The sequence below is a fragment of the Strix uralensis genome, chromosome 7, assembly GCF_047716275.1.
Source record: "Strix uralensis isolate ZFMK-TIS-50842 chromosome 7, bStrUra1, whole genome shotgun sequence".
Lineage (NCBI taxonomy): Eukaryota > Metazoa > Chordata > Aves > Strigiformes > Strigidae > Strix > Strix uralensis.
Window position 1 is genome coordinate 21,620,255 of NC_133978.1, and position 27,565 is coordinate 21,647,819.

At 39.4% G+C, this 27,565-nt stretch overlaps 1 protein-coding gene across 3 annotated transcripts; it reads right to left on the minus strand.

Moving 5' to 3' along the window:
* Nucleotides 1–1,847: 1,847 nt before the first annotated feature.
* On the minus strand, nt 1,848–26,742 carry ZFAND4 (zinc finger AN1-type containing 4). Of its 3 annotated transcripts, XM_074874834.1 has the most exons (11): nt 26,310–26,742; nt 25,483–26,220; nt 24,185–24,487; nt 16,838–16,913; nt 16,674–16,741; nt 15,957–16,143; nt 11,769–11,916; nt 9,760–10,941; nt 9,102–9,156; nt 6,666–6,783; nt 1,848–4,520 (listed from the first exon to the last, which is right to left on the minus strand). In XM_074874834.1, the coding sequence occupies exons 3-11, from the start codon at nt 24,366–24,368 to the stop codon at nt 4,385–4,387; spliced, it is 2,154 nt and encodes a 717-aa protein (XP_074730935.1). In that variant the 5' UTR covers nt 24,369–24,487; nt 25,483–26,220; nt 26,310–26,742; the 3' UTR covers nt 1,848–4,384. The 3 variants fall into 3 exon arrangements, with proteins under 3 accessions (XP_074730935.1, XP_074730936.1, XP_074730934.1); XM_074874835.1 differs by lacking the exons at nt 25,483–26,220; nt 26,310–26,742 and adding an exon at nt 25,281–25,473 and having other exon boundaries at nt 6,666–6,780; XM_074874833.1 differs by lacking the exons at nt 25,483–26,220; nt 26,310–26,742 and adding an exon at nt 25,281–25,473.
* Between the last annotated feature and the right edge of the window lie 823 nt (nt 26,743–27,565).

Sequence of the window (27,565 nt, forward strand, 5' to 3'; positions counted from 1 at the left end):
GGAGTCAATCCGCATGTGGTTGGATGATGTGGTTTCATCTTTTGAGAGAAATATACAGAAAATCTAGCACAGGATTCTTGAAAGACTGGAAAGGCTTTGAAGTACAACTGTTTGTTTAACCATACAACCATCTTAGTGAAATTCGTATCAGATGGAAGGATTCATCAGGAAAAATCCTACAGGATCTCAGGGAGTCTGAAGAGCTAGAGGACCCCTTCTTTAACCTATGGCTGTAAATTCTAATAAAAAGGGAGTGGTAGATTTCCCTCAAGCGGAAAAACAAGGCAAGCATACACCCTACTGTAAATAAAGCAACGGGGAAGGTCAAAGACAAGCTTTCTGAAATACTCTGCTCCAAAAGGCTACCTGATAAAGGAATACATGTTTCAACAACTAAAGGACAGGAAACAAAGACAGACTAAGAATATAAAATAGGTCAAAACCAGCAATAGTTTAAGCATCTTTAGAAATACATCGTTCTGTCCCTATTCTGTATGTTTCACTGGTTTATCCGAAATCTGTTCTCAGACTGGAGTCTCCACTGACATCTCATGGCCTTTGTGTAACATGTCACAGTTGAAACGCAAGCCCCTCCTGATCTTTTCAAGCAATTGCTCTTTTCTGGCAAAAGGGGTAGAAAAGCATTTCTGATTAGTTAAAACATTTTTCTCGCAAAATCTTTGATTTGTGTATTTGCTTAGTGTGTGTAGGTGAAAGGAGGATGAAAACTAGTATTATGAAAAGAAATGTCCCTTTATCTGTGCACAGGTATGCTTGTAACAATCAATAGTACACATAAGCAACCTTAGAAACATCAAATATGAACTAGGAATTGAAACCAGCTAAAGAGAACAGAAGGCTGTTCTGGCAAACTTCTGCTAAGAAAGTGAATTACAGTTCTACATACTAAAAACCAAGAGTTACTGTCCACAATATCCCAATGGCTCCAAGCACGAGCTTCACAAGAAACAGCCTAAGTTCATCTTTCCATTGAGCACATCTGATTTTTTTAGACAATAACTTGGTCTATTGTCCTTTAAACAGGACAATAACTACAGGAAAGATATCATCTTTTTTCATTGTTTTCCACCCAACAGTCCAACCATTACAAACATTGCAAAACTACCCCAAACTAAAATCAGGGTAAGAACTACAGCAATCAGAAGCAGCACCAGCTCACAGAACTGTCCCTTAGTTACATGGCTTTCTTAGTTACATAAATGTCCTCACATGAGCAACTGTGGCTCAGTGCTAACATAGGCACCAGAAAAAGTATCAAATAAATGTCAAGATTAACCTGATTTACATAAAAATTGGAAAAACATGACCCAACACAAAAGGCAAAGGTGGAAGCAACTCCTTACAGGCACAAGCAGCTCCAAACCCACAATTTATACCCAGAAGATGGTGCCCCATGATGAGAGTTGGAACTACTTGAAAAGAAACCAAGGTGTCTAATTCATGATAGGTAAAAAAGCTAGAAAGACTTAATTTTTGTAATATAAAGCATTAAGAATTCTAGCCTTGTCTACAACTGAAGATTGTTAGCAGAAGGTGCCAGTGCAATTGCATCCCAGGAGACTGCAAACTGAATAGAGATGGGAATTGTAAGCAGGCAGATTTTTATCACTATGGCCTTCTAGAGATTTCAGAGAAAAGAAATATTTTGTTGAAGATCCAAAAACATTTTCTGACACCTCTGTTGTGCTTATCAATTTGACACAAGAATCCTGGAGGTCATTCAACAAGAGACCAGCCTGATTTATGTCTCAAAGGTCCCCAAGCGTAAAAGAAGCATGCAAAAAATATTTCACAGGGAGGTAGAGAAGCACACACCAAAGCCACTGTTAAACTTTCATTATGTAAATGCTTTATGATACAATCTAATTACATGAACAAATACACAAAAGCTAAACATTTGTCTATAGCAGATGCATAGCACCACAGTGCACTGACTAATACTCAGAAAACCAAACCATTTAGGTAAGTTTACACAGTAAACAGTTATTAATCCATAGCACAGTCTAACATAGGATTTGGTAAAACCTGACAGCATATAAATTAGCAACTAAGTTAATTACAAATTTAAGTGCTATTAGGGCTGTACTACTCATTGAAAATAAGAGTGCCTGTAACACAGTACTGGAGATGAGAACAAAACCAGGAGAGTTCTGCACAAGAAATGTCTGTATTAGGCATAACCAAAATGAGGTATAATAAAAATTATGAGAAGCTACACATGTAGAAGTTAGATTATTACTACATCGCATTTCTGAAAAGTATTGTTGAGCACTTCATTATGCATATGCAGAAAGGGAGAGTCACAATCAAGATTTGACTCAAGACTTCCTGCCACACATCTCAGTTATGTAGTCTTACTAAAATTTGAGTATGGCCATTCTAATGCACTGCAAAATAATTTCCTGACAATTATACTTATGCAAAATCCGATTAAGTGAAAACAGCTGATATTATCTTAATTCCACTTCTTACCAAGTCTCTACTATACCTACAATACCTCTGTCTTAAGAAAGTTGCTGAGCCACAAATTGGTAATTGTTGGGAAAACACTAGTATCTTTGCCCTGTTCCTTATTCTTTTCCTTCGGCATCAAATATCATGCCATGCTAGAAATGAAATAAAAACTACAGGCATATTCACTGTACCTAGCACTGCTCAGTAATGACATGTTCTTCATACTAGGTGCAACTGTTTAGTAAAAATGAGCCTAGAGGTCACACACACACAGAACTACCTTTTTACCTTATCACTGCCCAGAAGAATGATTTTAAATTTCCACCCCCCCGCCCACCAAGATCATCACTCTGAAAACTCCAGAAGGTTTAAGAAGTTGCAGGTGGACTACATAAAATGGATTTCCTCCAAGGATGAGAATTCTTCAAGTTACTTCTCTCCCTTTCAGCAATCCCTTTTCTTGTTTTGGCCCAGCTTTTGACTGTCATGCTTACTAGCTGCTACTGTTTGACTGGAATGCAGCACAGATCATTTTAATACCACAACCAACTAAGCAGCTGAGGACTCTGGCAAGAAAGGGACCACGACATTCAATTGTCTAGATGCAATGTGGAGGGGTTTCTTTTGTTTTGGTGGTTTTTTTATTAATCTGTTCATACTAGAACACCTCAAGCAACATAAGCTTATAAAAAGATTTCAGACACGCTAACGGAATGAAAGAGGAAAGGCTTTCAGTAGCTATATTCCTCTGACATCACTTTCTGAAGTAACTGCATGCTCATTAGAGGTATCTCATGCAACTACTGATCTGCCTTTGTACAGTATCAGCTGGAGAGGAAAAAGGCTGCAAGTTAATACATGCCATTTGTTTAACAGGCATTTTGCCTTTGCTAGTACATCTGTAAGACTTCAGGAGGTTTATTTAAAGCACACAGTGTCAGTCATCCTATTCCTAATAAAGTTGGTGGGAATTATCCCACCGACTACAGTAGGAACAGATATGAGCCACTGCTTTTGGAAAAAAAATAATAAATATCTTCCCCCCCCAAGCCCAACTTTTAATTTAGGAGCATGCTGTAAGATAGGAAAAGTTATTTTGTGCATTTATAAGAGCATAAATCAGAATAAAATTTAATATTTATTAGAATTTCTTCCAGTAACAGCATTCAACATCTTAACAAACCAAGTTGTGAAGTCTTAAAAAAATCTAGGATTACAAAAAAAGTTAAAATAAGTTGTTCCTTATATTTAATGGCAACAAAGGGGGAATTTTCTATTTAAAACCAAACTTGTCATATAAACAGTATTATTTTAAGAAAATGTGATTTACATGATATGTAATTTTCAGAATGGATACATGGTGTATGAATACCAATCTGAATGGAACAGAGGGGCAGAACACACTACCCCCTTAAAAATCTCAAAATATGCTGTCTGAAGAAAGGGGAAGGAGGAGGATCTTTCTAGTGAAATAACTTAGAAGATACCACGCAATGGACAAAAAAAAAAAACCCACAAGAGTACAGAAGACATTACATGACACCCTCATTACAACACACCCTCAAGTCTGGTTATACAGTAAATAAAGTTAGTAAAGTGCATCTTTTAAAGACTTGTCTAGTGAAATAGCTTTTCCAAATATAAAACACAACACAAGACGTGCAGTAACAGTTAAATCATAGTTTAAGTTTTTAAAAACTAATCTTTAACTTTTCATTCACTAAAGAAGAAAAGTTTTAACTGCAGTAGTGTTCACATTATTCTTCAATAGGATGCATCCTCGTGTGCTTTTGTTACTTGGCAAATCTTTAAATATGGAGCATGGCAAAAAAATGCAGTTTAAGCAAGTGCTTCTCTCCATGTAATACAATTCTTCAATGGCAAAATAGCCACATGCAGCACAACCATGTTAGATTTTGGGAAGCTTTGGTGCACTAACGACGGGATTGGTCTCCTGCAAATACCTTCGCCCTGCACTCTTATAGTCGTAGGTGCAGGTGTGAGTCTCTGCATAGCGGTGTGTCGCACAGAAGTTGTTTCCACATCTGAAGAATCAAGAATATTAGAAGTTACAAGCTTTTAGAAGCTTTTAACTCTCTGACATGCTGGGAGCCCTTTGGCTTAATCATGTCTTGTTTATTTGACATAACTGTTTGGATTCTAATCATCCTTGACTGATAACATTAACTGGAAGGGTAATCAAAGTGACATTTTTGTAACTGGATGTTGCAGTTTTGACCCAACAGTCTCTTCAGCTGGGAAGTTAACCAAGATCAGTACTCCTGGAACCAGCTAGCAAGGGTCAAACACACTTATAAATTAAGAATGATGGGCTTTGATTTATTTTATTTCTTTTTAAAGACCTCACACAACATCGTTTAGTAGAATTCAGAGGACAAAACCACGGAACTAAAGTAATGGCACCAGGTGAAATCCACATAATGCATTTCAATTCAAAACCACATCATCATTCAGGCCACCAAAATAGATGGTTTAGTTCAGCACAACTTCTGCCTGGCATAAACTCAAATTAGTTATTTGAGATTAATAAATACAGATCCAGTCAGCTGTAAAGACACCAGACAGACTAACTATAGGGAACATGACTTCCTATATGACTGGATAAGGGTACATCTTTCCAGTATCAGTTGCAATTTCAGCAAGTTAAGATTATGATTTTTGCCTTCAAACTTGACAGCTCCGCAGCTAAGATTCCTAACAGGAGAAAAGCATTCTCTGGACAGCTCAGCAGCTAAGAGTCCTAACAGGAGAAAAGCATTCTCTGGATGTTGTATCTGATCTAGACAAGTGCTTTAAGTGGAGACTGATATTAGTGTCCTGCTGCCTGATTATTTGATAAAGTTGCTTTTTGACAGTGAAACAATGACATCATTCAAAATCAGAATTCTCTTGAAATGGATTAAGCATTACTTGTCCAACTTACTGTCTCACTATTAGACTATAATCCTCTATTTATCTACCTGGATTTGTAATAAACTCTGCAGTTGTTCCTGAAGCTTTGTGTGCCAGGTAATAAATTTGCTTTTCTTTGGTTCTTGGTCCCATAATCACTGGTTCTCATACGACTGTATTCTCTATTTGGTTCATGTTCCTTTCTAGTAAAAGGTCATATCATTGTTCCTTTTGAAACTAAAACAAATGCTATTCCTGGATATGCGCAATTTCCCCCTTTTCTGTGCTTCATTTTTAACCTTAAGCAAGCTGCTTACTTCTAGAAGAGCTTGCAGCTACTTGTTCAGCAGAAAAGTGTGCAGTGTCCAAAACTGTTTCAGAATCAAAGACTGAAGAGTCAGTAAGGAGTCAGTAAGGAGGCAGTTCCTCACCCTAAACTCTTCAACACAATTCCCCAATGGCAGAAGTCTTGTTCTTTTTGCAGTTGATTGGCATGAACCAAGATCAGCTTCAAATGTAGGCCTCACAGTGCAGCAGTTCCCAACCTTGACTAGCTCATGGGAAAAGATACTGAGAAAAGAATGTCTCGTCATAAACAATACTTTGAGAACCAAGATGAACAGAGAACGCAGGTTTTTTTAAGTTCTTTTTTTAAAGTTTCCAGTGATCACCACTAAGTTCCAGGCCTCATCGTGTTGTCTGCAAAACATGATTTGGAAGACCAGCACCTGTGTTCTGCTTTTGAGAAGCTCTAGGTGCTCAAAGGTGACTGAAGTCTCACAAGAAACAGAACATGCATAAAAGCAAAAAGCTGTCAAATATGTATAAATTCACAAACTGTGCAGATGTGTTGCAATAGGGCCAAATCTGAGGGAGATTTTCTGAAAAATTGTAACAAACCCAGTTTTTCCTCATGTTGTTAATGATATAATTATTGTCGAGAAACTTTGGAGAACATAAATCTGTAGAAAGTTCTCCCCACACCAGTCAAAAATGTCATTGTTCTCTTTTTGCAATCATGTTCTTCATTTCCTGATACCTTGCATTCCGATACCTTGCATTTCTTGATTTTCTTGGAAGAACATATACCTCAACAGCAGAACAGGCACAACATTCCTGAATTTTAATTCCTGGAGTTTTGCTGAATTGAGAATTGCAACTTTTTTGAAGGTTGTCTTTTGTTTTGCTATGCTTAAGGAATACCATGCAGCACAGAAAACCTTTTGGTTTACCCAGCTATCAATTTTAAACAACAGCTGGTTATTTGCTCAGCCTACCTGCACTCATAGCTGGTTGCCAATCCAGTTTTCTTCCCACAAAGAAAGCAATGCTTTGTAATTTTCTTTTTTGCTTGAATTGAGCCATTCACAGGTGGAAGATGGGTTGCTTCACCTGCTTTCAAAGGTAGAAAGACAGCAAAGACATTTTATTGTTACTTATTCCTGATCACAAACTAGTTAAATGTTATCTTCTGAAACTCAGATTCATTTTGCATTTCTTAGGATCCCTCAAGGTGGGAGCCCCAAAGCCTAAACAGAGAGGAAACAAACCCAGACGCCAAACCAGAAAACACACTTCAAGCCTACAAACACCTTTGGAAGAGGCAGCACAATGTGGGACTTCAACCTGTTATTTTTAACACCTGTTAAAAGTTCACATAAGCAAGAAGTTACAGAAGAAATCATGGTCATCCCAAATGCAAAATGAAAACAGGTAAGGTGATTGGGAAAGCACTGTACACAATGCCTTTCCAAAGAATCAACTGGGCATTCAAGTACCTAGCATCTAGTACATTCAGTAGCTAATAACTCAAGTTTGCCAAATAAATACTGCAACATTTAAATATCTTGCTGGTACTCCATAATTTCAAGAGAAATACATTATTAGACTACAGCCCTCTGTTTAGCTATATGGTTTCATATGGCACTTCGCAGATGTTAGTAAACTTTCTGTACTTAAAAATTTACTTTACTTTGATGTTTTGCCCTGTAATTCTTGGCTGTTGCTTTACTAACTGGAGAGCATGTGAAGAAAAGGCATCTTCCTTCCCTCTGTAGAAGTAAACTCTTTGTCCATAATGTGCTTATGCATATTTATCACATGCTAGGACAGTGAAAGTGAGCAATGCATCCTCTCAACCATTCTTTCAGCGCTTCTACCGCTATATTGTCAGGATGCTCCCAAAAAGTGACCTCATGAGTTCAGGAGTATTTTTTGTTCAGCACATGTATAATCCCAACAGTCATTTCTCAGCTGAGATACAGCAGGCTACATTCAATAGTAACACCAGGCAGTCACTACAAATTGTAGTCATCGCTACCGACCAGTGCTATCCCATTACTATCTAGCATCAAAAGTTCCAGGCGATGTTTGTCCATGCTATCAACTTCATCATCTAAAAGCATACTATTTCAGAAACATCAGTTAGCCCAGTTTGTGAAAAAGACAGAGCTTAAAGACAGCCTCCCTTGTGGGCCATACTTAAACAGAATAAACAATATACCTGTCCTCACATTTACAGTCCCTACAGCAATTGCATGTAAACTGAATCTGTCCTTTTGCTGGTTATAGAACAGATCATTACCAGCCACCCCTCTCTCAAGAGCCTGCACATGACGACACCAACTTTGTCTTTCTCATGTCTAAAACCTTTTGGAAAATACACTTTTGTCTGACATAAAATACACCAGAGGAGTGTCATCTTCATAGTTCTATCCAAAATGACACAGATGACAGTAGGCTTCCCCATCATGCAGATACGGCTATTAGGATATCAACTCTTTCACATGGAGTAGGTAAGGACAGACCTGTTTATTAACTGAGTGCCAATTCAAAGCTGCAACTCTGGTTGTGAAACAAAGGCACAATCCCAAAATATTACAATTACACCATTTTTCTTCTGTTGCAGCTATTTGAAGTTCTATCTTCTAGTTCATTCTCTATACCTAGATCTTAAAATCCTGGAATACATGCCTGCCTCTTTTCCTAAGGTCACACAGAAATAAAAGAAAACCTGCAAACTGTTAAGTCAAAAATGTGAAGAATTGAAGTAATTGTGCTGAGAATCTTTAGCTCACTGTCTTAAGAGTTTTAGAAGTACCAAGCTAGACAATTCCATTCCTCCCAAGAGAATTAATCACAGAAGAAATTAATACTTAGGCACAACACATCCATTTTCAGTAGATATCAAGCATTAAGCACTTCACAGTTACCAAGAGTAGGGTAGAAAGAATGATGCCCACCACAAGAAATAAGAGAAAAATCTGCACTGTATCAGTAATCTTCAGCCCTTATTGCTTCCTCCCCACTTTTCTTTTGCCAAATCCTTCTGTCTCAGGCTGCAGTCCTAAAGACAATGCTACCGATAAATTTGGCTCTCATTTTAGCACACTCAGAAGTACTCACAGAACTGATCTTTTGGAAACTTCAAAGCAGAAAGTCATGTTTATGTCTACAGATGACATGCAGGATTCATGATTAAAAAAAAGCTAGGAAAGACTCTGTTATGTCTACTTAAGATCTGGATGACATCTGTGTGTTAAAGAATTGCTTAAAATATTAAAAGTTATACCATGCTATAGAAGTATAATACAGCAAGGACTTTGAAAGCTATATGCCTTACAAAGATAAACGATTCTTGTCCTCTATATATGTGACATACTGGGAAAGATTAAAGAGTCACTTTCAATTATTATTTAAGTCACATTACTTACCTACTCTTTTCCCTACAGCTGCAATACTTCCATTCATTCCAAGTCCATGCGCAGACTAAAAAAAAATTTCCACAAAGAAATTACTAGCCGATGGAAATTACATTAAAAGTTAGGCAGTCTGGTATAAGCTTATTTGAAATCAATCAACGTACCTACAAAGAGTCCAAGACGACTTCTGTACACAAAATTAAATTCTGCAACATAAAGCCTTACTCAAAATGACTAATAGTCTCCCCATACTTCACAACACACCAAAACAACAAAGTACATAAAAGATCTGAAGCGAGGCACATATGGTGCCACTCACAGGACAAACTTTGGAATAACTGACAATTAGTGAGCAGCAGCAGAAGTCAGATGACACTTCAAACACAGACATTCATAATTCTATCATTACAATAACTAATAAATTTTAGTTGTGAACTGAACAACCACTTTAATTTTTATGAAAAATTACTTCTAGGACCCGTTTAGATAAACAGGCAGCTAAGATACCAACAGGGAACTGGAAAAAAGTTTAAGACCATCAGGGATTTAAGTACACCTCCCCCTCCCCATCTGCCTTCCCTGAAAAGACACATGAAAAGTACAGTTTTCATAATGCCAGTACCAGAGAAGACAGGAAAACTTCAATTTCCTTGGAAGCATCAGTACTCACTAGAATATATTCAGCAGCTTCACTTGGAGGAGCAGTTTTCCTAAAGCTTTCTTCCTGAAAATGCTGCAGGTTTGTAGGTAGTGCAATACCAGAAGTCCGAAACCTGCCCGTCCCACAGGAACTCGGTAGACTTTCCCTATTTGCGCTTCGGGCCAGCGAAGCCAGAAATCCCAAGTTACTTACAGAACTCACAGGTTCTTTGGATGCCTTGTTAGCCACATCTGTGATATCCCTAGCCTCTGCTTTAGAAATTACATCAGATCTTTTGCCAAGTGACTCTACTTTCATGCTACGAAACCTAGTAGTCCTAGAAAAAGAAGAGTCTGCTATACTACGGACTTCCAACGATCGAAGCATGCTTGGGGAGGCTGTAGATCTCAAGTTACCAGCCTCAAAACATTTGGGTTGTGCTTGTGGTTTCAGAGAACTGTGACGTGCCACTTGTGCCGAATATCGAAGAGGTGACAAAAGCAGATTTTTTTGAGTACTTAATTCACGAGTACTGAGAAGACCAGCCCCCATTGCTGCAGTGCTCAGCACTTTGCTAATAGGTTTTCTATGCTGCTCTACAGACTTAGATTCTTCATCTCCATCAGACAGTTCAAGTTCTGGGTTCACCTTTCCTATGTCATATATCTCACTACACTGTTCAGTGGTGCTTGCTTCTGTTAACAAAGCAAAAGCATCTGTTTCAGGTAGAAGTTTTTCTTCTGTTCCATATAGTTCTACATTTGTTAGATTCGGAAACAAAACAGCATCCTCCTCACTTGTTGAGGTCACGTTTTCAGATGCTTTCTCTGAATTTGCAGGCAGAGATGAAACAGGAGTCAGAATACTATTTGTAGGTAGTTTTGCATTTTCTAGTTCGACGCGAGATATTTTTGGTGGTAACCTGATGCTACTAACTGACTGAGACCAAGAGCTGCTCTGCCAAGTGTCATCTTCCTTAAGAAAGTCATTAGTTGGGGATGGCATTGTTCTACCAGCAGTGGCTAAAGTAGCCAATGCTGAAAGTGCATTCTGGGAAGACTCTGAGTGATACGAATTCCCAGGAGGAGGTAGACAGGACTGTCCGATATGGGGAAGCACTCTTAAGAACCGGTGACGAGCAGCAGCTGCTGAGCCACTAGATGGTCGAGGAGCCATTGGAGGACGAGGTTTCACCTTGACAGTTTTCTTAGGCTATTAAAAAAAAAAAAAACCAAACCAAAACACATACAACAATTAGTATTTGAATTATGGTTGCATTCAAAGACCTGACTGAGATCATATTCCCAGGAATTCAGACAGTGTAAGGCCAGAAAGGACCAAATCATTCTTTCTACTCCCTCATCTGTTACTACCCATCAAGACTTCACTCCAACATCTGAATTATAAAAATCAAAGATTATAAGCAGAAAAGGCTTTTTAGTAAATAGGCCACATGTCAGCAGAATAGAAAAGGGAAGCTAGAATGCCATCAAAATTATCAAGAGCAGCTTAGGGTCTCTCAAGCAAAACGAACAATGAAAGAAAGTGTATCTTCATTATACATCTAGTTAACCTAGACAGACATGAACACCAGCATAATGTTTTATCTTCTAGGTAATCTCATTCTCATATTTAACTTTATAGGCTTTTCAGTTACAGTATTTCTAATGAAGTTTAACTTAAGAGAAACATTGATTTTTACCAGAGTAATACTAGAAACAATGCTACTTAAAGTATTGTAAGAAAAAAAAAACCCCACACCCCAAAATAATGACACACCCAAAAAAACCACTCCACACAAATAAATCCAGGACCAGTGTGAATTCTTTCAATGTGGACAGGTAGATCCAAGTAAAGCCAATGCCCCACAGCAGAACATTTATACAACATAATTTATTTAAACAACAGATAAGAAATCATTCACCCTTGATAATTTTACTTCCCAAGACAGCAAAGTATCTGACCTGCTTTTTCGAAAAGCCAGCACTAGGAAAAGTGCAAGCCATTTTACAATAGAAAAACTGAAATCACAACTTCACCTTTTTACTCAGATTCATGTTCTCCATCTTTGCCTTGAGCAGTTTCATTTTATTCATAGTAATTGAATTCTCAATAATCTGTTGGCCAGAAGGTGATGCCTCTGTCTCATCTTCATCATCAGCATATAAATTATAAACTGAACCACCACTGAAAATAAAAGAAAGTTTGTGTTCACCCAATCAAGTAATTTAATTATGTTTTCAACGTAGAGTATTCTCACACCTAGAAGGTCATATCCGTAGTTGATCTGTTGACAAAGCATTATGCAAAACTGTATGCAAAGACATTTCAAATTCATTTATTTTAGCACCTTATAAGGTGCTCACGCAAAGTGATGATGCTGAAATCAGAACATAGCCACACTTCTGGGAACTTGTTATACCACGTACAGTTGGTTCACACTCACTATATATTTTCCCCCACAGAGGGAATATCCAGTTCCACAAATGTCTCCTGAAGATATGGCCAAAGCTGTTAACTGTGCGACTCAGACAACAAGCTGATCAGTTTTCCAATTAACCAGACACTGGCATGGAAGGAAAGTCCAAATTTCTATCCATCCTGAGGGGTGTTTTCACCATAAATGGAAATGGAGGGGTCACCCGTGTGGATGTGATAGTCTATTTCTCCTTTTCAAAATAAAAAAAAAAAAAAAAAAAGATCAGTTTAGGTTTCCAAGGAGTCTCATGTTTGGAAAAAAAATGAACAGATTAGAATTGCTAGTCCCAAGACAAAATTTTTTAACTTGTAGTCACTGGTAATTTATAGCATCACATTGTCTTTTTCCATTCTGTATTCTAACAGAACGCAAAACCCTGATGTTTTAAAGTCAGTATCTGACTTGTTTTTCCTATGAAGCAATGAAGCATTAATCACTCACATCCAATATTTGACACCGAAATGAAACAACCATTAGGAGTGTCCAATTCATTACAAATCAATGCATTTTCAACACTGTATATAGTACATTTTAAAGAGTGTTCTAATTGTTCCATTAGGCTGTCAGCATCTAGAAATCGTGACAATCGGGTAACTCCCCTGTGTTTATACAAATGTCTTAACAGATTTAACTGAAGTTTCTACTCTCCAAAAGATACCAAGGAAGTATAGTCAGTACCAAAAAAAAGATATTTCACTAATTAGAGGTGGCATCTTACCTGATTCTTGGAAATATTCTGTTGCCCTTAGTCAAGAGCCAGTATTTGTGCACTGACCCTCCAAATCCATTGCCTAAAATGTAGCAAAATTCTGAAGGCAGCACAGCTGGGAGACAGATCTTTATGAGCAAGATAGCAGCAAATTCAAAGCAAGGGTCAGCAAAACAGTCCAGTCATTCCTTACCGAAAACTGAACAGCTCTATATGAGGACAGTCAGCACGCATATTACATATCTCTCCTGGTAAAGATTCAACAACAAAGAACCATTTCAGAATTTTAACTCTGCAAAGACTTAAGTCACCAACCCAAAACAATTCTTTGAACTTCCCTTCCTTCAAGGTGAGGATAGAAAGAAAAGAGATACGTCTCACATGATTGGTTGGTTTTTTGTTTGTTTTGTTGGGTTTGTTTTTTTTTTTTTTTAATTCAAGAATAATTTTTATCCTTTTTCTTGCATTTTCTGACTAAATAGGAGCCAAAAATACTAAAAAAAGGCAGTAACAAAAGGATTTTTTGCTTTAATGTGATTGTAAAATTATAAAAGTTGGAGAGGGAACTTTGTTCTTGATGATACTTTTAGCTCATTTTCAAATGAGTAAGTTTCAAATTTACTTTGTCCATAGGTGCCAACATTCCTGAGATTTGCTTGTAAAATGCGTGCCTCAAAAGTGATCAGTAGCTTGCTGAAACTGTTTTGACACCAGTGCCTGCCAGTCCTCTACCACAACTTCAAAAATTTTCTTTTAATCCAGTGACAATAATCATCATACATATTTACACCTTGTCAGGTTTTAACCATTAACTTAACCACAGATAAAACACAATAATCTGGAGAACTATAAACCAAAACCCAAACCAATGTCTCATTTCTAAATTGCAGTCACTGAATTCTACTCCACGCATAAGCAATGTCAGAAAAGCTGGTAAACAAGTGCCTCAAAATGCTCAGTCACCAGTATACCCACACACATAAACACATTTGTCAGTGTGGAAAACACTAGCATTCAGAGTGATTCACAGCCTTCCTCTATAATGATCAAATAAAAAGGTCTGATTTGTTTCCATTCTCTCCTCCATTCGCTACTCTTCCCATTTCCCACAAAGTTGGACCCGGCTATAATAACAAATTCAAAAACTAGGATATTCCCCCTCCCCCCAAAAATTTACTGTCTGTCTTAGAAAAGCTAATAAATGAACTACCATAGAAAACACAGAGGAAGAGAAACAACTCAAACTGAATGTTTTCAACTCAGGTAGCTTCTAACCTAATTGGATCATTGGACCAGCGACAGCACATTTCTTAAGCATAATTTGACTTTTATACATGCTGCTGTGCTTTGAAAGGCTTACCAAGATGCCTCGTCAGAGCCAAAAGAGTTTACTCCTCCGGTTTGATACATTTAGACAATCTCAAGTATATTACTATTTAACCTATACACTAGGATTACCTAATTGAAAAGTACTAAGAGTTTCAGACAATTGTCCATGCTAGTTTTAAATGGGGGGGGGGGGGGGGAAATCACACACAAGAATTTGAACACATAGGCAGACACCAGGGAGCCCATTATACCCAACAATGAAAGTTCAAGCTCCTTCTGACAACTTCTTGCATCAGCTCACAGTATAGCATCTACAGTCCTAGCTCTGGATTGGTTTGGATGTTCTTTGGAGTTAAAAGGTAAAAGGAAACAATTTGGTAATAAGCAGGGTATCAGTGAGAACATGAATTACACCTATCTGCTCTTCTTTCCAGAAGTATATCTAGCCCAATACATCAGCGAGATTCTCAGTTCTTACTGATGATGGTGGTTTTTACTTATTTCAAATCTACACACAATACCGTATGTGGCTATTTACTGAGAAAGGGCATAGGGGCTAAAAAGATCACAGACCTAAAATATTGGTATCTTTTTCCCTACAGTATATCAAATACTATCTCTGTCTATTCTGTGTAATGATGTGCAAATTCAACCTTGGTATTTCATTCAGCGTGTGGTTTTTAAGTACACATCTCCTGTAAAAGTTTATGAGAGCAGTATCACTCTGAATCACACTGAATATAAACCCAGTACAAAGCTCTTCCTTTCACTTTGCAATCAGGAACAACAATAGTTACTTTAAACAGTGCAAGTCTTAGCCTTGGAGAAAATGTAGCTAGTCTCCAGAATAGGAACTCCTTTCCTTACAGTTGTATGAATATTAAGTTCTTCAGGGGATAAAAAAAACCTACCCAAAAGCTGCAGTATAAACACATAATTTAAAAATTTTTAATAGATATTATCAATTTTGACAGCCTTAGGAAAAAGACTACTAATCTGTTTACTACAATGTAGTAGCTTAAGTGACATACTTGCTCTTCTGATAACAGTACTTTGATTCTGTGACAGTGATTGAGACAAGTTTGGTACCTCAACAGTAGCTAATCTGAGGCCTAATTATGTCCAAAGGCTAGCTCTAATGGTAATTACTTCAGTATACTTAAAAGCAAACAAACAAACCCCACCAAAAAGAACAAAACAAAAAAATACCCCCAAGCCCCAAACGCCCAGTTCCTCTGAAAAAGCCTCTTAATTTTGCACTGCCAATCCACTACTCCTGACTAATCATTTTGTCAAGTCATATCCATACGAAAAAGAAAGTTAATGCTGTGAACAGAGAAATGTTTATAAAACTGAACAAATGCCTTAAGATGGAAGAGGAAGTACTTAACAAAAGTTTTTAATATCTTTATTGCCAAATTGACTCTCCTATGAATGTTCCCTTTTAGAAAGGGCTGGAATGTTGAGAATTGCCTTAAGCACAAGGTCAGCTTTATCTCACTTTATTCACACACACAGTGTTAGACAACTGTCAGCATAACCACTAACCACAAAGTACTACTGTGTTGGTATGCCACCCAGTTACAGAATTTTAGTAGCCCTTAGGGCACAATTCTTACAATATTCCAGATAAGTTTATTTGTTGACTTAATCAAAATTATACAGCATTCCCCTTTCGAAGAATAATATAAAGATCAAAACCAACTTTACCTCAAAGATTCAGATAACGGTGTTAAAGTGCCATCTCCCCGGTCTACCACACGAAAGAAATTCAACTGATCTCCTTCACGATATACTAAAAAGGTAACTTGTTTGTTGGATGGCCCTTTCTCCCAGATCTCATCTCTAGTGGGATCCATGTATTCAGCCATTTCCCTGATAGGGTCTTCCACAGGAACTACAAAGAGAAAAAACAGAATAAACCAAAATTGTTATTATTGTTTTGATCACCTTTGAGAGCTCAGCTCAGTTTACAATGGGAATTCCAAACCTAGAAGACATAAGTCTTTTACAAGTAAAAATTATCAAGGGGATTTATCCACTTTCACTCCTCTATAGCTGATTCACATAAACAAGTTTTATCATCAGACTGAACCACTGCCTAATTTACTAACTAGATTTTTAAAACTATATGTATAACGAGATTACAGTATCATTTTTTCTGCAGATGAAGAGGTGCTGATTTTAAGACTTGATGATTCTATGCAAAGATACTTGTTAAACTAAGGGTAAACAAGATGAAAGGGATGGTGCACTTGGGATGCTAAGGAAGAAAAGATGGAAAAAAATCCCTCCACTTTTGTTAAGTATTTCTCCAGTTAATTTGGAACTGAACTCTGCTCATCTAAAAGGCTTAGCTAAGAGAAGCTATTTACAATTTTAAGATGTCGCATGAAAACCACTATTTTTAAATGAGTTAACACCTACCTCTTCTAGTGTTAATAGGTCCACCTCGCATAGCCAGAACTAACTTCAGAATGCAGCCTTCTGAAATGCTGTAAATAACAATAAATAAAATTTTTGTAGCATTTTCTACTGCTTATGCTAACAATCATTCAGAAACATTAACTGCAATTTTATTCTATACTTACTTATAATCATTCAAACAATAGTCATCCTTCAGTTCTGTATTATTCCAAATTAAGTGCTGCTGGGAGACAGGAATACCTGAACAAAATAATCAAACAAAAAGACTATTAAAATTGGAGCATGGTGGGAGGGTTCTTGGGGAGTTTTGCTTTTTGAACAATGTGAGGAGAGGTGAGAAAATACATCACAGGGGAAAGAGAGGAAGCAGGACAAGGACAGACACTTGAGTAGCCTCCAGTCATGACATCCAACCTCACAAATAGTTATTAAGAACAAAGCTAAGATTTTCAGCAAGCTTGTGCTCACACACCAAGTTCAATCTTCTGACTCAAAAAGGGGTCTGCAGTAGTATTCAGTTGCTTCAGGCTTACTGAATACTTGCTCTTTTCCAGTCATGAGATACGGGAGGTTTTTTCCTGTTATCCGTATCTCAGAGTTTTGAGCCTACTGAGAGAAGAAACAGGATAAAACTTTTAACTACAGAACTGCTTAATAATTTAATCACAGACTGATTTCGTATTACTCAGTAAAGACAAGGTTGCATTAAGGTAACTGGTGGCAGCTCTAATACAGTGGTGACAACTGTAAGTGTGTTTTTATCCCTACTTTGTTTGGAACCTAAAAGTTCACATGTACAATATAGTACCATGGCCATTAGTCAAACTTTGTACTACAAATACTTTTATTTTGTTGTGGGTGTTCTTTTAGGACATCAGAACATTTTATTACTTATATCCACTAATACTCATTTTCAACTCAAGTTCTGGGATGGATTTGGCTAAGTATTTGTTCTTAAAAAGAAAGTAAGCATACTGAGTATTTGTTCCTTACTTAAAAAATCCATATTCTACACAAAAACTAACTTCGTTTCTTTTTGCCTGCAAAATCAACTCATTTAGATACAGATACAATACACGTTAAAGATAATAAGCTTAAGCTGGTACAACCTGAGGTCTTCACACTTTTTTACTAGAATGCTGCCAGTAGGAAGAACAGGACAGTTATGAAAGGATGAGACATATCAGACTGCAAAAAAAAAAAAAAAATTAAGACCAATAGGAAGACCAATAGGGTTTTTTTCCTTTGAAATAAAAAAAAATCTTCCCTTCAGCATCAAAAAGTAGTACTGTTGCTCAATTTGTCTAGTGAAATCCAGGTGATTAAGATCTCACTGTGCATTCCTGACAAATTGTAATTAAAATGAAAATCTATAGAAGTCAAGAACTACCCTTTTTTCAAAAAGTTCTAAACACTACTCCTCAAAGAAGTAAAATATATTAATTGATTTTCCAAAAGGTTACATTAAAATAGCCTTATCTTATACTTCTATTCATTGCATGTTCAGATATTTAAAAGGAAATGCAAGTAGCAAAGCTACACAGTAAGACTTCCCAGTAAAGACATCTGGCAAGAGAGGAACACAAAGTTCAGCCTTTCAGGTGGCTTCCAAAAACATCTCAGCTTCACAAGGGTTGCAAGTGTGCTTAGCAAGCTGAGGCAAAAGGTTAGTTAAGTAGCCCCTTCCTATCTGGAGGAAGGGCACAAAACTACCAATGCCCATCACCAGCAAGAAAGAAAAGGGAACCAGATTCTGGTGAAAGTCCAAGCAGATTCAACAGGCAAGTAGGAGACATGCTAAGTGGCCATCCCCGTGCAGAGGAGGCAGTGCACTTTGGAGGAACCGTCACTGTTATATAAGTTTTAGAGAAGATGACAATTGCCTTTTCTCAGCACAGCTCACATTTAGATCTTCTTTTATCAACAACCAACAGAAATTTACTTCACTTGGATGGCATTTAACTTGAATCTCGTATCCTCTGGAGTCCACAAGACATTTATGAGGTATGTTCATACATTAGACTAGCATAATTGCTACTATGCTACCAGCTATTTAATAACTGGTTATTGGTTATGTTTCAAGTCTGCAGCGTAAGTAAAGAAAGAACAAGCTGGCAACAGCCATTGAATCTACAGTGAAGTTCTTTTCTGTGTTGTTTTGCAGTCTTCTGATTACCAACAGTCATTACTGTCTGCATTTGTTATGGTTTCAGCAGCCTCCAAGGAGCGATTTCCAATTACTTTGATAAACTGAGAGAGTATGTGTTAAAAAGGCTGGCTTGCAACTGGCAGTACTGCAGTGAAACATGGTTTTGTTCATTTAACAATAACAATGTATTTTTGATTAAATGAACAGATGAAAAGACTATACTTTGCTGTGATGGGAAACAGACACATCTTTATTACTAATTCCCTTTTATGCTGCTTTTTCAGAACTCTGTATTTATACATGGGGGAAATGGTATGTGCTTCATAGGTTCAGGTGCAGGAAAATATGTGTCAGTTGTCCCTTTTCTGGATCACAATAAGGCTTTCTTGAGGAGACATTTGCACATGGGATCAGCATGTAAGATTGGCAACAATAATGAGAACTGAGATACCCATCCACTATCCCCTCTCCCTAAGCAGCATGTAACTGTATCACTTGTGTGCTCTAAATCGGTACCGAGAGGAAAGTAGAGCAATAAGCTCAAATGGAAGTGGGCTAGCCAGGTGATGCTATAAGAGGACAGAAGAGTCTGCAGACTGTCTACTGAAATGGCTGCAGATGTGCTGACAATCTGACCTACTAAAATGGGGGGAGGAGAGGAGAGAAGTAGGTACGTCTCTGAATCAGCGTATCAGATGCACCCTTAAGCTTCACTCCTTTACTCTTCTTTCTGGCATGCTAAGTAGGCTCACCAGAGAAACTGATGTGGTCAAGTCTGACCCAGAAAAAAAAAACCCTGTAGATTTCAGAACAAACTTAATTTTATGTTGTGGGTAGAAGGTTACTATGTTTAAACAGACAACAAACACTTCAAAGTCAAAGTTCAACCAGTGTACTTATCTTTCATCAGTGTTGAAATTCTGGAGAGTTTCTTAAACATTTACTTTTTGTTCCTGCTTACAGAAAGGCTGGGCTGACAGTCTTATTTTACCCCACAAACTTGCTACGCTACAGGAGAGGTGCAAAGACTCACAACTTAGAGCAGCAGGATGGTTTTTGTAACTGACAAACCCCCCCCCCCCCCGACTTTCATTTGCATGATAGTAAGCTAAAGTTAGTGTAAATGGTGATCAGTATTGACCTACACTTTATCCTAGAGACTGACAAAGAGGAGACTAACAACAGCGAGTCACCAGTAACTGAATACAGGCCCACAAAATTCCTGACAAAGGTGACCTTATTTACACCTTCCAGAAGCTGCTCTAACCATCTGATCTGGGCACAGGCTTGCATTTGCAGGAATGTTTTCCCCACTCAGACAAGGCAGAAGCCTAAAAAAGGCTTAATGAATTTCTAGTGCCTATCAGCACAGTAAACAGGCAAATGACAAAGCAAACAGTAGACATAAAGGAAAAGTAGTAGACAGAAGAGAAGCAAGATTGGTTCTGTTAAAAACTCATTACACTTGTGCAATCCACTTACTCCAGTCCTGACAGAAGCATAGCTATTTTCTTTAATACAAGTAGTACAAATATTATGCCATACTCTGAATGCACAGAATATTGAAAGAAATTACATCCAAAAGAAGTCTGCTTGATATTCATCCAGTTCCTTTCACTTAAGGTGAAGCTACTGTACACAAGCAGCAAAATAATGGCAGCTAAAAGACCAAAGAAAAATAACAACTCATGATGAATTGAGAGTACACATACATACAACAAGTTATTGTTGCATCTGTCATTCTCTGCTGAACACAAGCATTCCAAATTAAGATGTACTCTGAAAGCTAGTTGTCTTTCCCCATTACAATAATACAGGAGTAAGAGCACCTAAATTTTAATCTATAAAAGGTAGATGTTTCCATATATACAGATCATAAAATTCAGTTGGAGTACATGTACAACAAACCACGACTGAGTTGGTTTTGCCGATTTTAAAGCTAGCTACGTAAATGAAGGCCTTAATACTCCATACTGTAGAATGCATATTATTTCCTGCAAGTTAATAATAATACCAACACCAAATCCTAAATGTCACCTCCTCCCTTGAGATTCAATCCTATCTTACTGAACAAACATGTTTAGAGGTATTATCTATGGGTCTTTAACAGATGAAGGAATTAATCATACTAGGAATACACTATCTGAATGTTCCTTCTGTAAAATTCAGTATAGTAATTGGTGTTTCTAAATGAAGAATACTAAACTTTGTCCAGCCCAGCAGCTACAAAGACTGGTGCAATGGAGGAAGCAAGAAGATATTTTCTCAGTTTAAAAAAAAAAAAAAATAAAAAATCAACCCATAAATGCTATTTCCTCTTTCAATGAAATCCTGCTATTTTTAAGTACCATTCATGTGTTAAAGCTCAGTCTTTCATGTCATCTTGAAACTCAGGTACCATCCTATCCATGTCTATCAACATGTGATCCTGCTTTCAAACACAAATATTCAACAAGTAAAACCAATGGAGTAGGTAGTGCTACTGGCAACACTATGCTGTGCTGCTGGCTGTGTGTATTCTAGCTTTTACGCCACCACTAGAGAAAAAGGGAGCTATTTCTTATCCAGTGTACCATTTTATAAGGTTCATTTCGTGAATCTGAGACTAGGAGCAATTCACCCTAGGTGGCTCCAAAGTCAACATTGTAACAAATCTATTTTTGGATACCAAAAACGGAACCTATTTGAGGACAAATACCTTGATCTGATCCAAACACGCATCAGATCTGCTTTTCTTCAATTTATCAGTAGACCTGCACTGAAATGTCAGATGTATTAGAACCCATTAATAAATTTTTAGACATATTATTTAATGACTAAACTGAACTGGAAACAGAAAGCTAGAGATCTGGAGCTCTTTCTTAGTAAGGTACCAATGTCTACTACAGCTATCTAAGCAAAGCCTTTCCATACCAGATCATTAAACAGGCATCAAGAATGACAAACAGTATCAGAAGTATACAAAATTCCTAACATACCATCCATATTGTCCTTTCTTATTACAGTGCAGTCTATAGCTACTGATACTCCAATTGTTGACAATGATCAGTTTGTCTTGATTTAGTTTTATTATTAGCCTCTTACAATTAAGAAGCACTGGTGAACAAATTTGTTAACTTCTGACAATTCTTGGAGAGCTCAGGTCTCGGATCATTTTCCCAAAACTTGTCTTTTTGTATGCTTACATACCATCATCCTCAACACCCAAATGAGTCACGCATACTAGGGACCCTATATAGCCTCCCAGCAGTGTAGGAGGCATTCTCCAGCCAGCCACGCAGCTTCAGGCCCGATGAAAGTTAACACAATACAACGACAAAAAGTGGAAAACAGCAGCAGAAACAGGAACAGATGTAAGCTTTCTGCTTCCCATGCTAAATTACAACAGAAAAACTACTTCAGGATTTTTGCTCCACCTGGGTGATTTATTGCTTCAACTTGTGCACTATAATAGGAAATATGTCACTGAAAAGTTATTTTTTTTTTTAACATGCAACAACCACCCCAAATGCAACATAAAATTGTCATTGTGTATCTGTCCCCTTCACGCATAGCTGATCATTCTGTTTTCACTCTGCCTCCTATAAATCATATTAATCAGGACATTACAGATATTTTAACTCTGTTCTGGAGTATCAAGGTATTTAAAATGATTTCTAACAATTCAATGATAAGCACCAGTGAACTCTTCATTTTTAAATGAAATTTACTTATTAATAATTAAGTATGTACTGCAGGCACCTAAGCCACTAATTACTTTATCTTATGAACTACAACATGTGAACAAAATTCTGAACAATATTATAACTACTACTGAGCTGTTCTTCCAATAAGAAATTACCTTTGTAAGATAGGCAAACCCAGCCTACAATAATAAACTAGGCATAATTCAATATGTCTATTGTAATGTCCCATTTTGGACTACAAGAAATTCAAATTCCTCTTCTTCACATCTCCCACTGGTCTCTCTTCATGCATCCTTTAAACCTCACTCCATCTATACTGTCCAGATATCCTGCCTTCTCCTGCACTCCACTGCCCATGCTCCCTTTTAATTCACTCTTAGCTAGCATTGTATCACATACCTGCTTGCATCTCTCCTATGCCTATATTCAGTCATGGAGAAGAAAAACCCTTTTCTTGTTTCACCTCTAGCCTCCAGAAGCATCTCAACACATTCTCTGACTTGTGATTAATTATGACCCTGTCCATAGGAAACAAAAGCACATCGACATAGCTGCATTACTGTAGCTACGCTGATGTAAACTAGTTGTCTGCATGGTAGAGCTTCTACCATGTCACCTTACCAGCAAAAAGTCACCCCTATTGTTGCAATGCTTCTGTGTTTTAAGACTTGTGCCAGCTACACTTTTTTCCATCCATTAGCGCAGATTTCCGTAAGAGGAGAGTATCTAAGATTCAAGTGTAAGGCATCATATTACATCTCCCAGAGAGGGGGTTCAACACAGACAGAAGCATGAAAAGCATGTACAGGTATACCAGGGAAAGAGAGGATTCCTTTTCTTAAAATGAGCAACTCCAATACTCTCAGCTTGTGCAACTACATAATTGTAACTCCTCCCAAGTGAGAAAGAGGACTTCCAATTAGCTAAATCACATTCTTTCATGCAGGATCATTCTCATTGTAGAGGGAAATAGGTGAGAGAGGACTAATTTACATCTTTTCTCCTTGCATTAGCACCACAACTGGCCTCATAGCTTAAAGGAGGTTTTCACTTTGCAAGATGTGCCAAGTTTATCACTTTAAGACAAAGCACTGCTCAGCCAGACCTCTACCAGCAAAAGATCACTCACCTAAACAAAATTCAAATCAGTAACTTCATACTGCCTTTGGGATTTGCCTGCACTGCAGTTGCTCTTGTGACTGCAGTATCATAAACAAAACATAAACTGACTAAGGTAAGAAGCAACAACCATAGCACCTAGTTCAAAGTATGCTCAGACAGTTGCAATATAGACACACTGCTCAGGTTTACAACCTTGCTAGTTAACAAACAACTTTTGTCAGACAATCCTTTCAACACCAAAAATACTATATCCCATATAATATCAAAACAATTAATGATTTACCATAGACTTTAAGATTTATCTCAATAATAACATACAAAAAAAGAAAAGAGCAGCAAAAACACAAATTCCAGTGAAGCTTAAGCCATGAACTCATAGGAAAAGGAAAGAACAGAAAAGCAACTCAATTCCAATTAAACTGAAGCCGTAAACCAAACGCCTAGCTTATATACATGTTATTGAACAAGTAATTTATCTGGTTCGATTTTAGCAATTATAATTTGTAAAACAAGACTTCCTCTAAAGTTTATGCTGAAATAAGAGAGAATAGTACCTTCCAGTCTTTGAATTTTAGCTTTCACAGAAATAACTGTTTCAAAGGGGGAAACTCGCAGTTCAAAGCACGTTCCTGTGAGCGTTTCAATGAAGAGCTCCATAGTTTCATAAAAAGGAAGCTTGTAGTGAAATGGTCCCATATTATCTTCATTGAAAAAAGGAGGTTCTTTCTTGTTGGCCATTACAAAGGATTTAAAACTGTCTTGTAAGAAGATCTGTCAGAAAACTACATTCCACTTCTATCCAAATCAGCTTTGAGGACAAGTGTGGTGCATTGCTGCTCATGTTTGGGATTTTTCACCTATAAAACAAACAAGTATAGTTCTAACCACATCTGAGCATAGCTATTAAAAGACAGTTTCAATTTATTCTTAATGAACAATAAAACAGCTATTAAGAAGCAGTAAATTACTATCTAGGTCGTGCAACAGATAACCACAAAAAATAGTTTTAGGGTCAGTCGGCATTCCAGGTCCTACCTACTACCTCTATTATTTCTGCTTTCACGACCACCATGACAACTCGCGATATTAACGGCCAAAGCCTCCTGACAAGGGCTGAGCCTTCAACAGGGTCAGGACCGGAAAAACTCCAGAAAGATATAACACCAGGGACTCATCCGGGCTCGGGGAAGGCAGAGGAGGTGGCGGCAGCTTTGCCCCCCCGGCAGCGCCGCTCTCCCGCCGGCCCGGCCCAGCCCAGCCCCCGCCCCGGGGCGGCAGCCCGGCCCAGGCCAGCAGAGCGGAGCGGAGCGCCCGCAAACAAAGGAGCGAGCGCAGCTGCCCGCCGCCCCCCACAGCCACCGCGCCTCTGGGCGGCCTCACAGCCCCGGTGGGACGCAGGCCCCCGCCACCCATGCCAGCCGTACCCCCAGCACACCCTCGGGGGGGAAACACCTCCCCCCCTTCCCTCCAGGGACGCACTTCACGCTGGCGGGGCTGGGAGAGACAAGGGGTTAGAGCACTGCCCCTCTCTCCCCCGCCGCGGTCGGCGGTCCCGCCGCAAGGCCCCTGGGGGCGCCGCGCTCCCGAGGGCCCCAACACCGAGCCGGTCCGCGACAGGAGGAGGGAGGGCGGGGTCTTGTCTCATCTCACCTGCCGCCGCCGGGCCCGCTCTGGGGGAGACACGGCTCCTCTCCACCCCGCGCAGCCCCGCCCGCCGCGCCTCACAGATGCTCGCCAGCCCCGGCGGGCCTCACGGAGCGGGAGGGACAACCGCCGCCGCGGGAGAGGGACAGGACCCGGCACCCGCCCGCGCCGCCGCCGCCACTCGCTCCCCGGCAGCCTCCGCGCCTACCTAGCCTTTACGACATCCCCGCCAGGCGTCCTCCGATGGGCCAATGCGACGCCCGTTCTCAGGCAGCTCGCCCAATCAGCCCCCTCGAGGGGCGGTGCTCCCGGCGCCGCCAGGGGCGGGTGTCCGCCGAGGCCGCGGCGCGCCGCTCTCGCTTGTTGTGGTCGTTAGGAGGCGGGTGCGGAGCGTGCGCGGGGAAGGACCCGGATGCAGCGTTCCCACTGCTCACGGCGGCGACGTCACATCCGCCCGGGCGGCCGCGGTGGCTCCTGGAACTTGCAGTCTGACGAGGGGAGGGCTGATGGCGGTCCGCCGGCCTCCCGCCGCCGGCGCGTGATGGGGCAGGCGGGGAAGGGCACGGCTGAGGGGGCGGCAGCTCCAGCCGCTCGCCCCGGCCCGAGCACTGGGTGCGCACCATTGGCCTTTCCTCAGGGAAAACGCAAACCCGGCATTTATACCTCAAACTCAATCTCAGGGGCGCCCAGGAATTACTAACAGCGCAGTGCTGGGTCCAGGTAGAGCAGGAGGGGGATGACTCCCAGCCTGTGCCGTCCTCGCCACTGTCCTCAGCCAGGACACAGGCCTGGGGCAGCCCCTGCCACCGGCAGGGAGAGGAGCACTGCTCTCAGCACCTTTACTCAAGGTCAGTGCTTGGCTCCACTCAAACTTCAACATAAGGCGGTCAGGCTGGCCTCCAGGAGCAGTGCTTCCCTCAGATGATCAGAGTCTTCTGGCAAGATACTAGAGAAAACGAGCTTAGCTTATTAGGAGGTGCTAATTACATTAACCACTTTATTTTCCATTTAGGTTTTAAATTATGAAAGACTTACCCTGACTCTAGCTGTTGGGTTTCAGGCCTGATTAAAACAGTGGTTTTTGACATGCACGCAGCTGGTATGGGACCCTTCCAACAGAGAGCACTAAGTCCTGGGTGCTGTAACACTAGGCCTCCAGCTCTGCCCTTCCCAGAAAATGCAGCTGTGGTTTATCAAATTTGCTAAAGAAGACACACCAAGTCAAAACTCAGTTAAAAAAGCCACCACTTACAGACCAAGCCGTCCCAAACGTGAAGTGGCTAGACCAGGATTTGCAGTCTGTTACGGACAGTTAATTGAGGACCACACAGTTTAACAGGGAGAAGGACTTTCCCTGGACCAGTTTAGAAAGACAGGGGGAGAGGAAAGGTTTTGATCTATGTCATGGTGCAAGTTTCTATCAAGAGCTTTTCTCTACTGGGCTTTCACATTAAAGTTTAAGAAACACTTGAAGACAGGAGCTTTTTCTTCTTCTACTCCATCAGCTTTTAGCCCCCAGGGTTCTTGGGTTGTGAACAGCACTCTCTGCAATGCTAAAAGAAGTTATTAATGAGAAGGGCCGAGAAGAAAAAAGGATGCAGGAAAGAAATAGAAGAATTCACCATGTTTTTCCTCTTTCCCCCAGAATGTCTTTGAAGCCCTTCTAAGCACAGAAGAAAGGAGTAAAGCAGCAGTCCAAATCATGTACGAGGCATATGCAGCAGATGTAATGCCTATAAATAAAGTGCAAGTGCTCTCACTGTAGACACCCATTTGTAAATAGCTCCCACATTCTTTTCCAAGCTGCTACTCCCAACTTACCCCCCACTTAACATAAATCATTGCCAGGCCCACCTATGGCGCAAATCAATACACGATGTTTCTCCTTTATCCCTTCCAACCTTTCCTTCTGCTTTACCCTCATTAGTGCTAGATGCTTTTGCTGTAGTATTTACTGTGCCTGATAAAGTAAATCCAACTTGAGAAACAAGAGACTGAAGCAGATGTCTCAGAATAAGGGCTTCAGTGAAAGTAGGAATTGATCTCAAAGAAGTCCTCTGAGTACATGATTTAAATTCACAGAGAGCAGAAGTCTTAAGAGTTGAAGATAAAGTAGTACGTCACTATCATAAAAACAATGCATCTAGTTTTAAAGTCAGAATTGCAGGCAGTCACTGGTAAATTAAGATAAACATTTGATCCTTCTGCATTTATGCACTTGCTCTGCTTGTATGCATGCAGGAGAGCAAGTGTCTACCATTGGGCATCAAGTATTGTTAATGGCATCAGTT

Coding starts and splice junctions, on each gene's coding strand:
- ZFAND4 (XM_074874834.1), bottom strand. CDS start 24,368: ATGGCCAACAAGAAAGAACCTCCTTTTTTCAATGAAGATAATATGGGA. Junction 11,917..15,956: donor CCGTTATCTGAATCTTTGAG/GTAAAGTTGGTT, acceptor TTTTATTTTCAG/TGGTGGTTCAGTTTATAATT. Junction 10,942..11,768: donor ACATGAATCTGAGTAAAAAG/GTGAAGTTGTGA, acceptor TTTTTTTAATAG/CCTAAGAAAACTGTCAAGGT.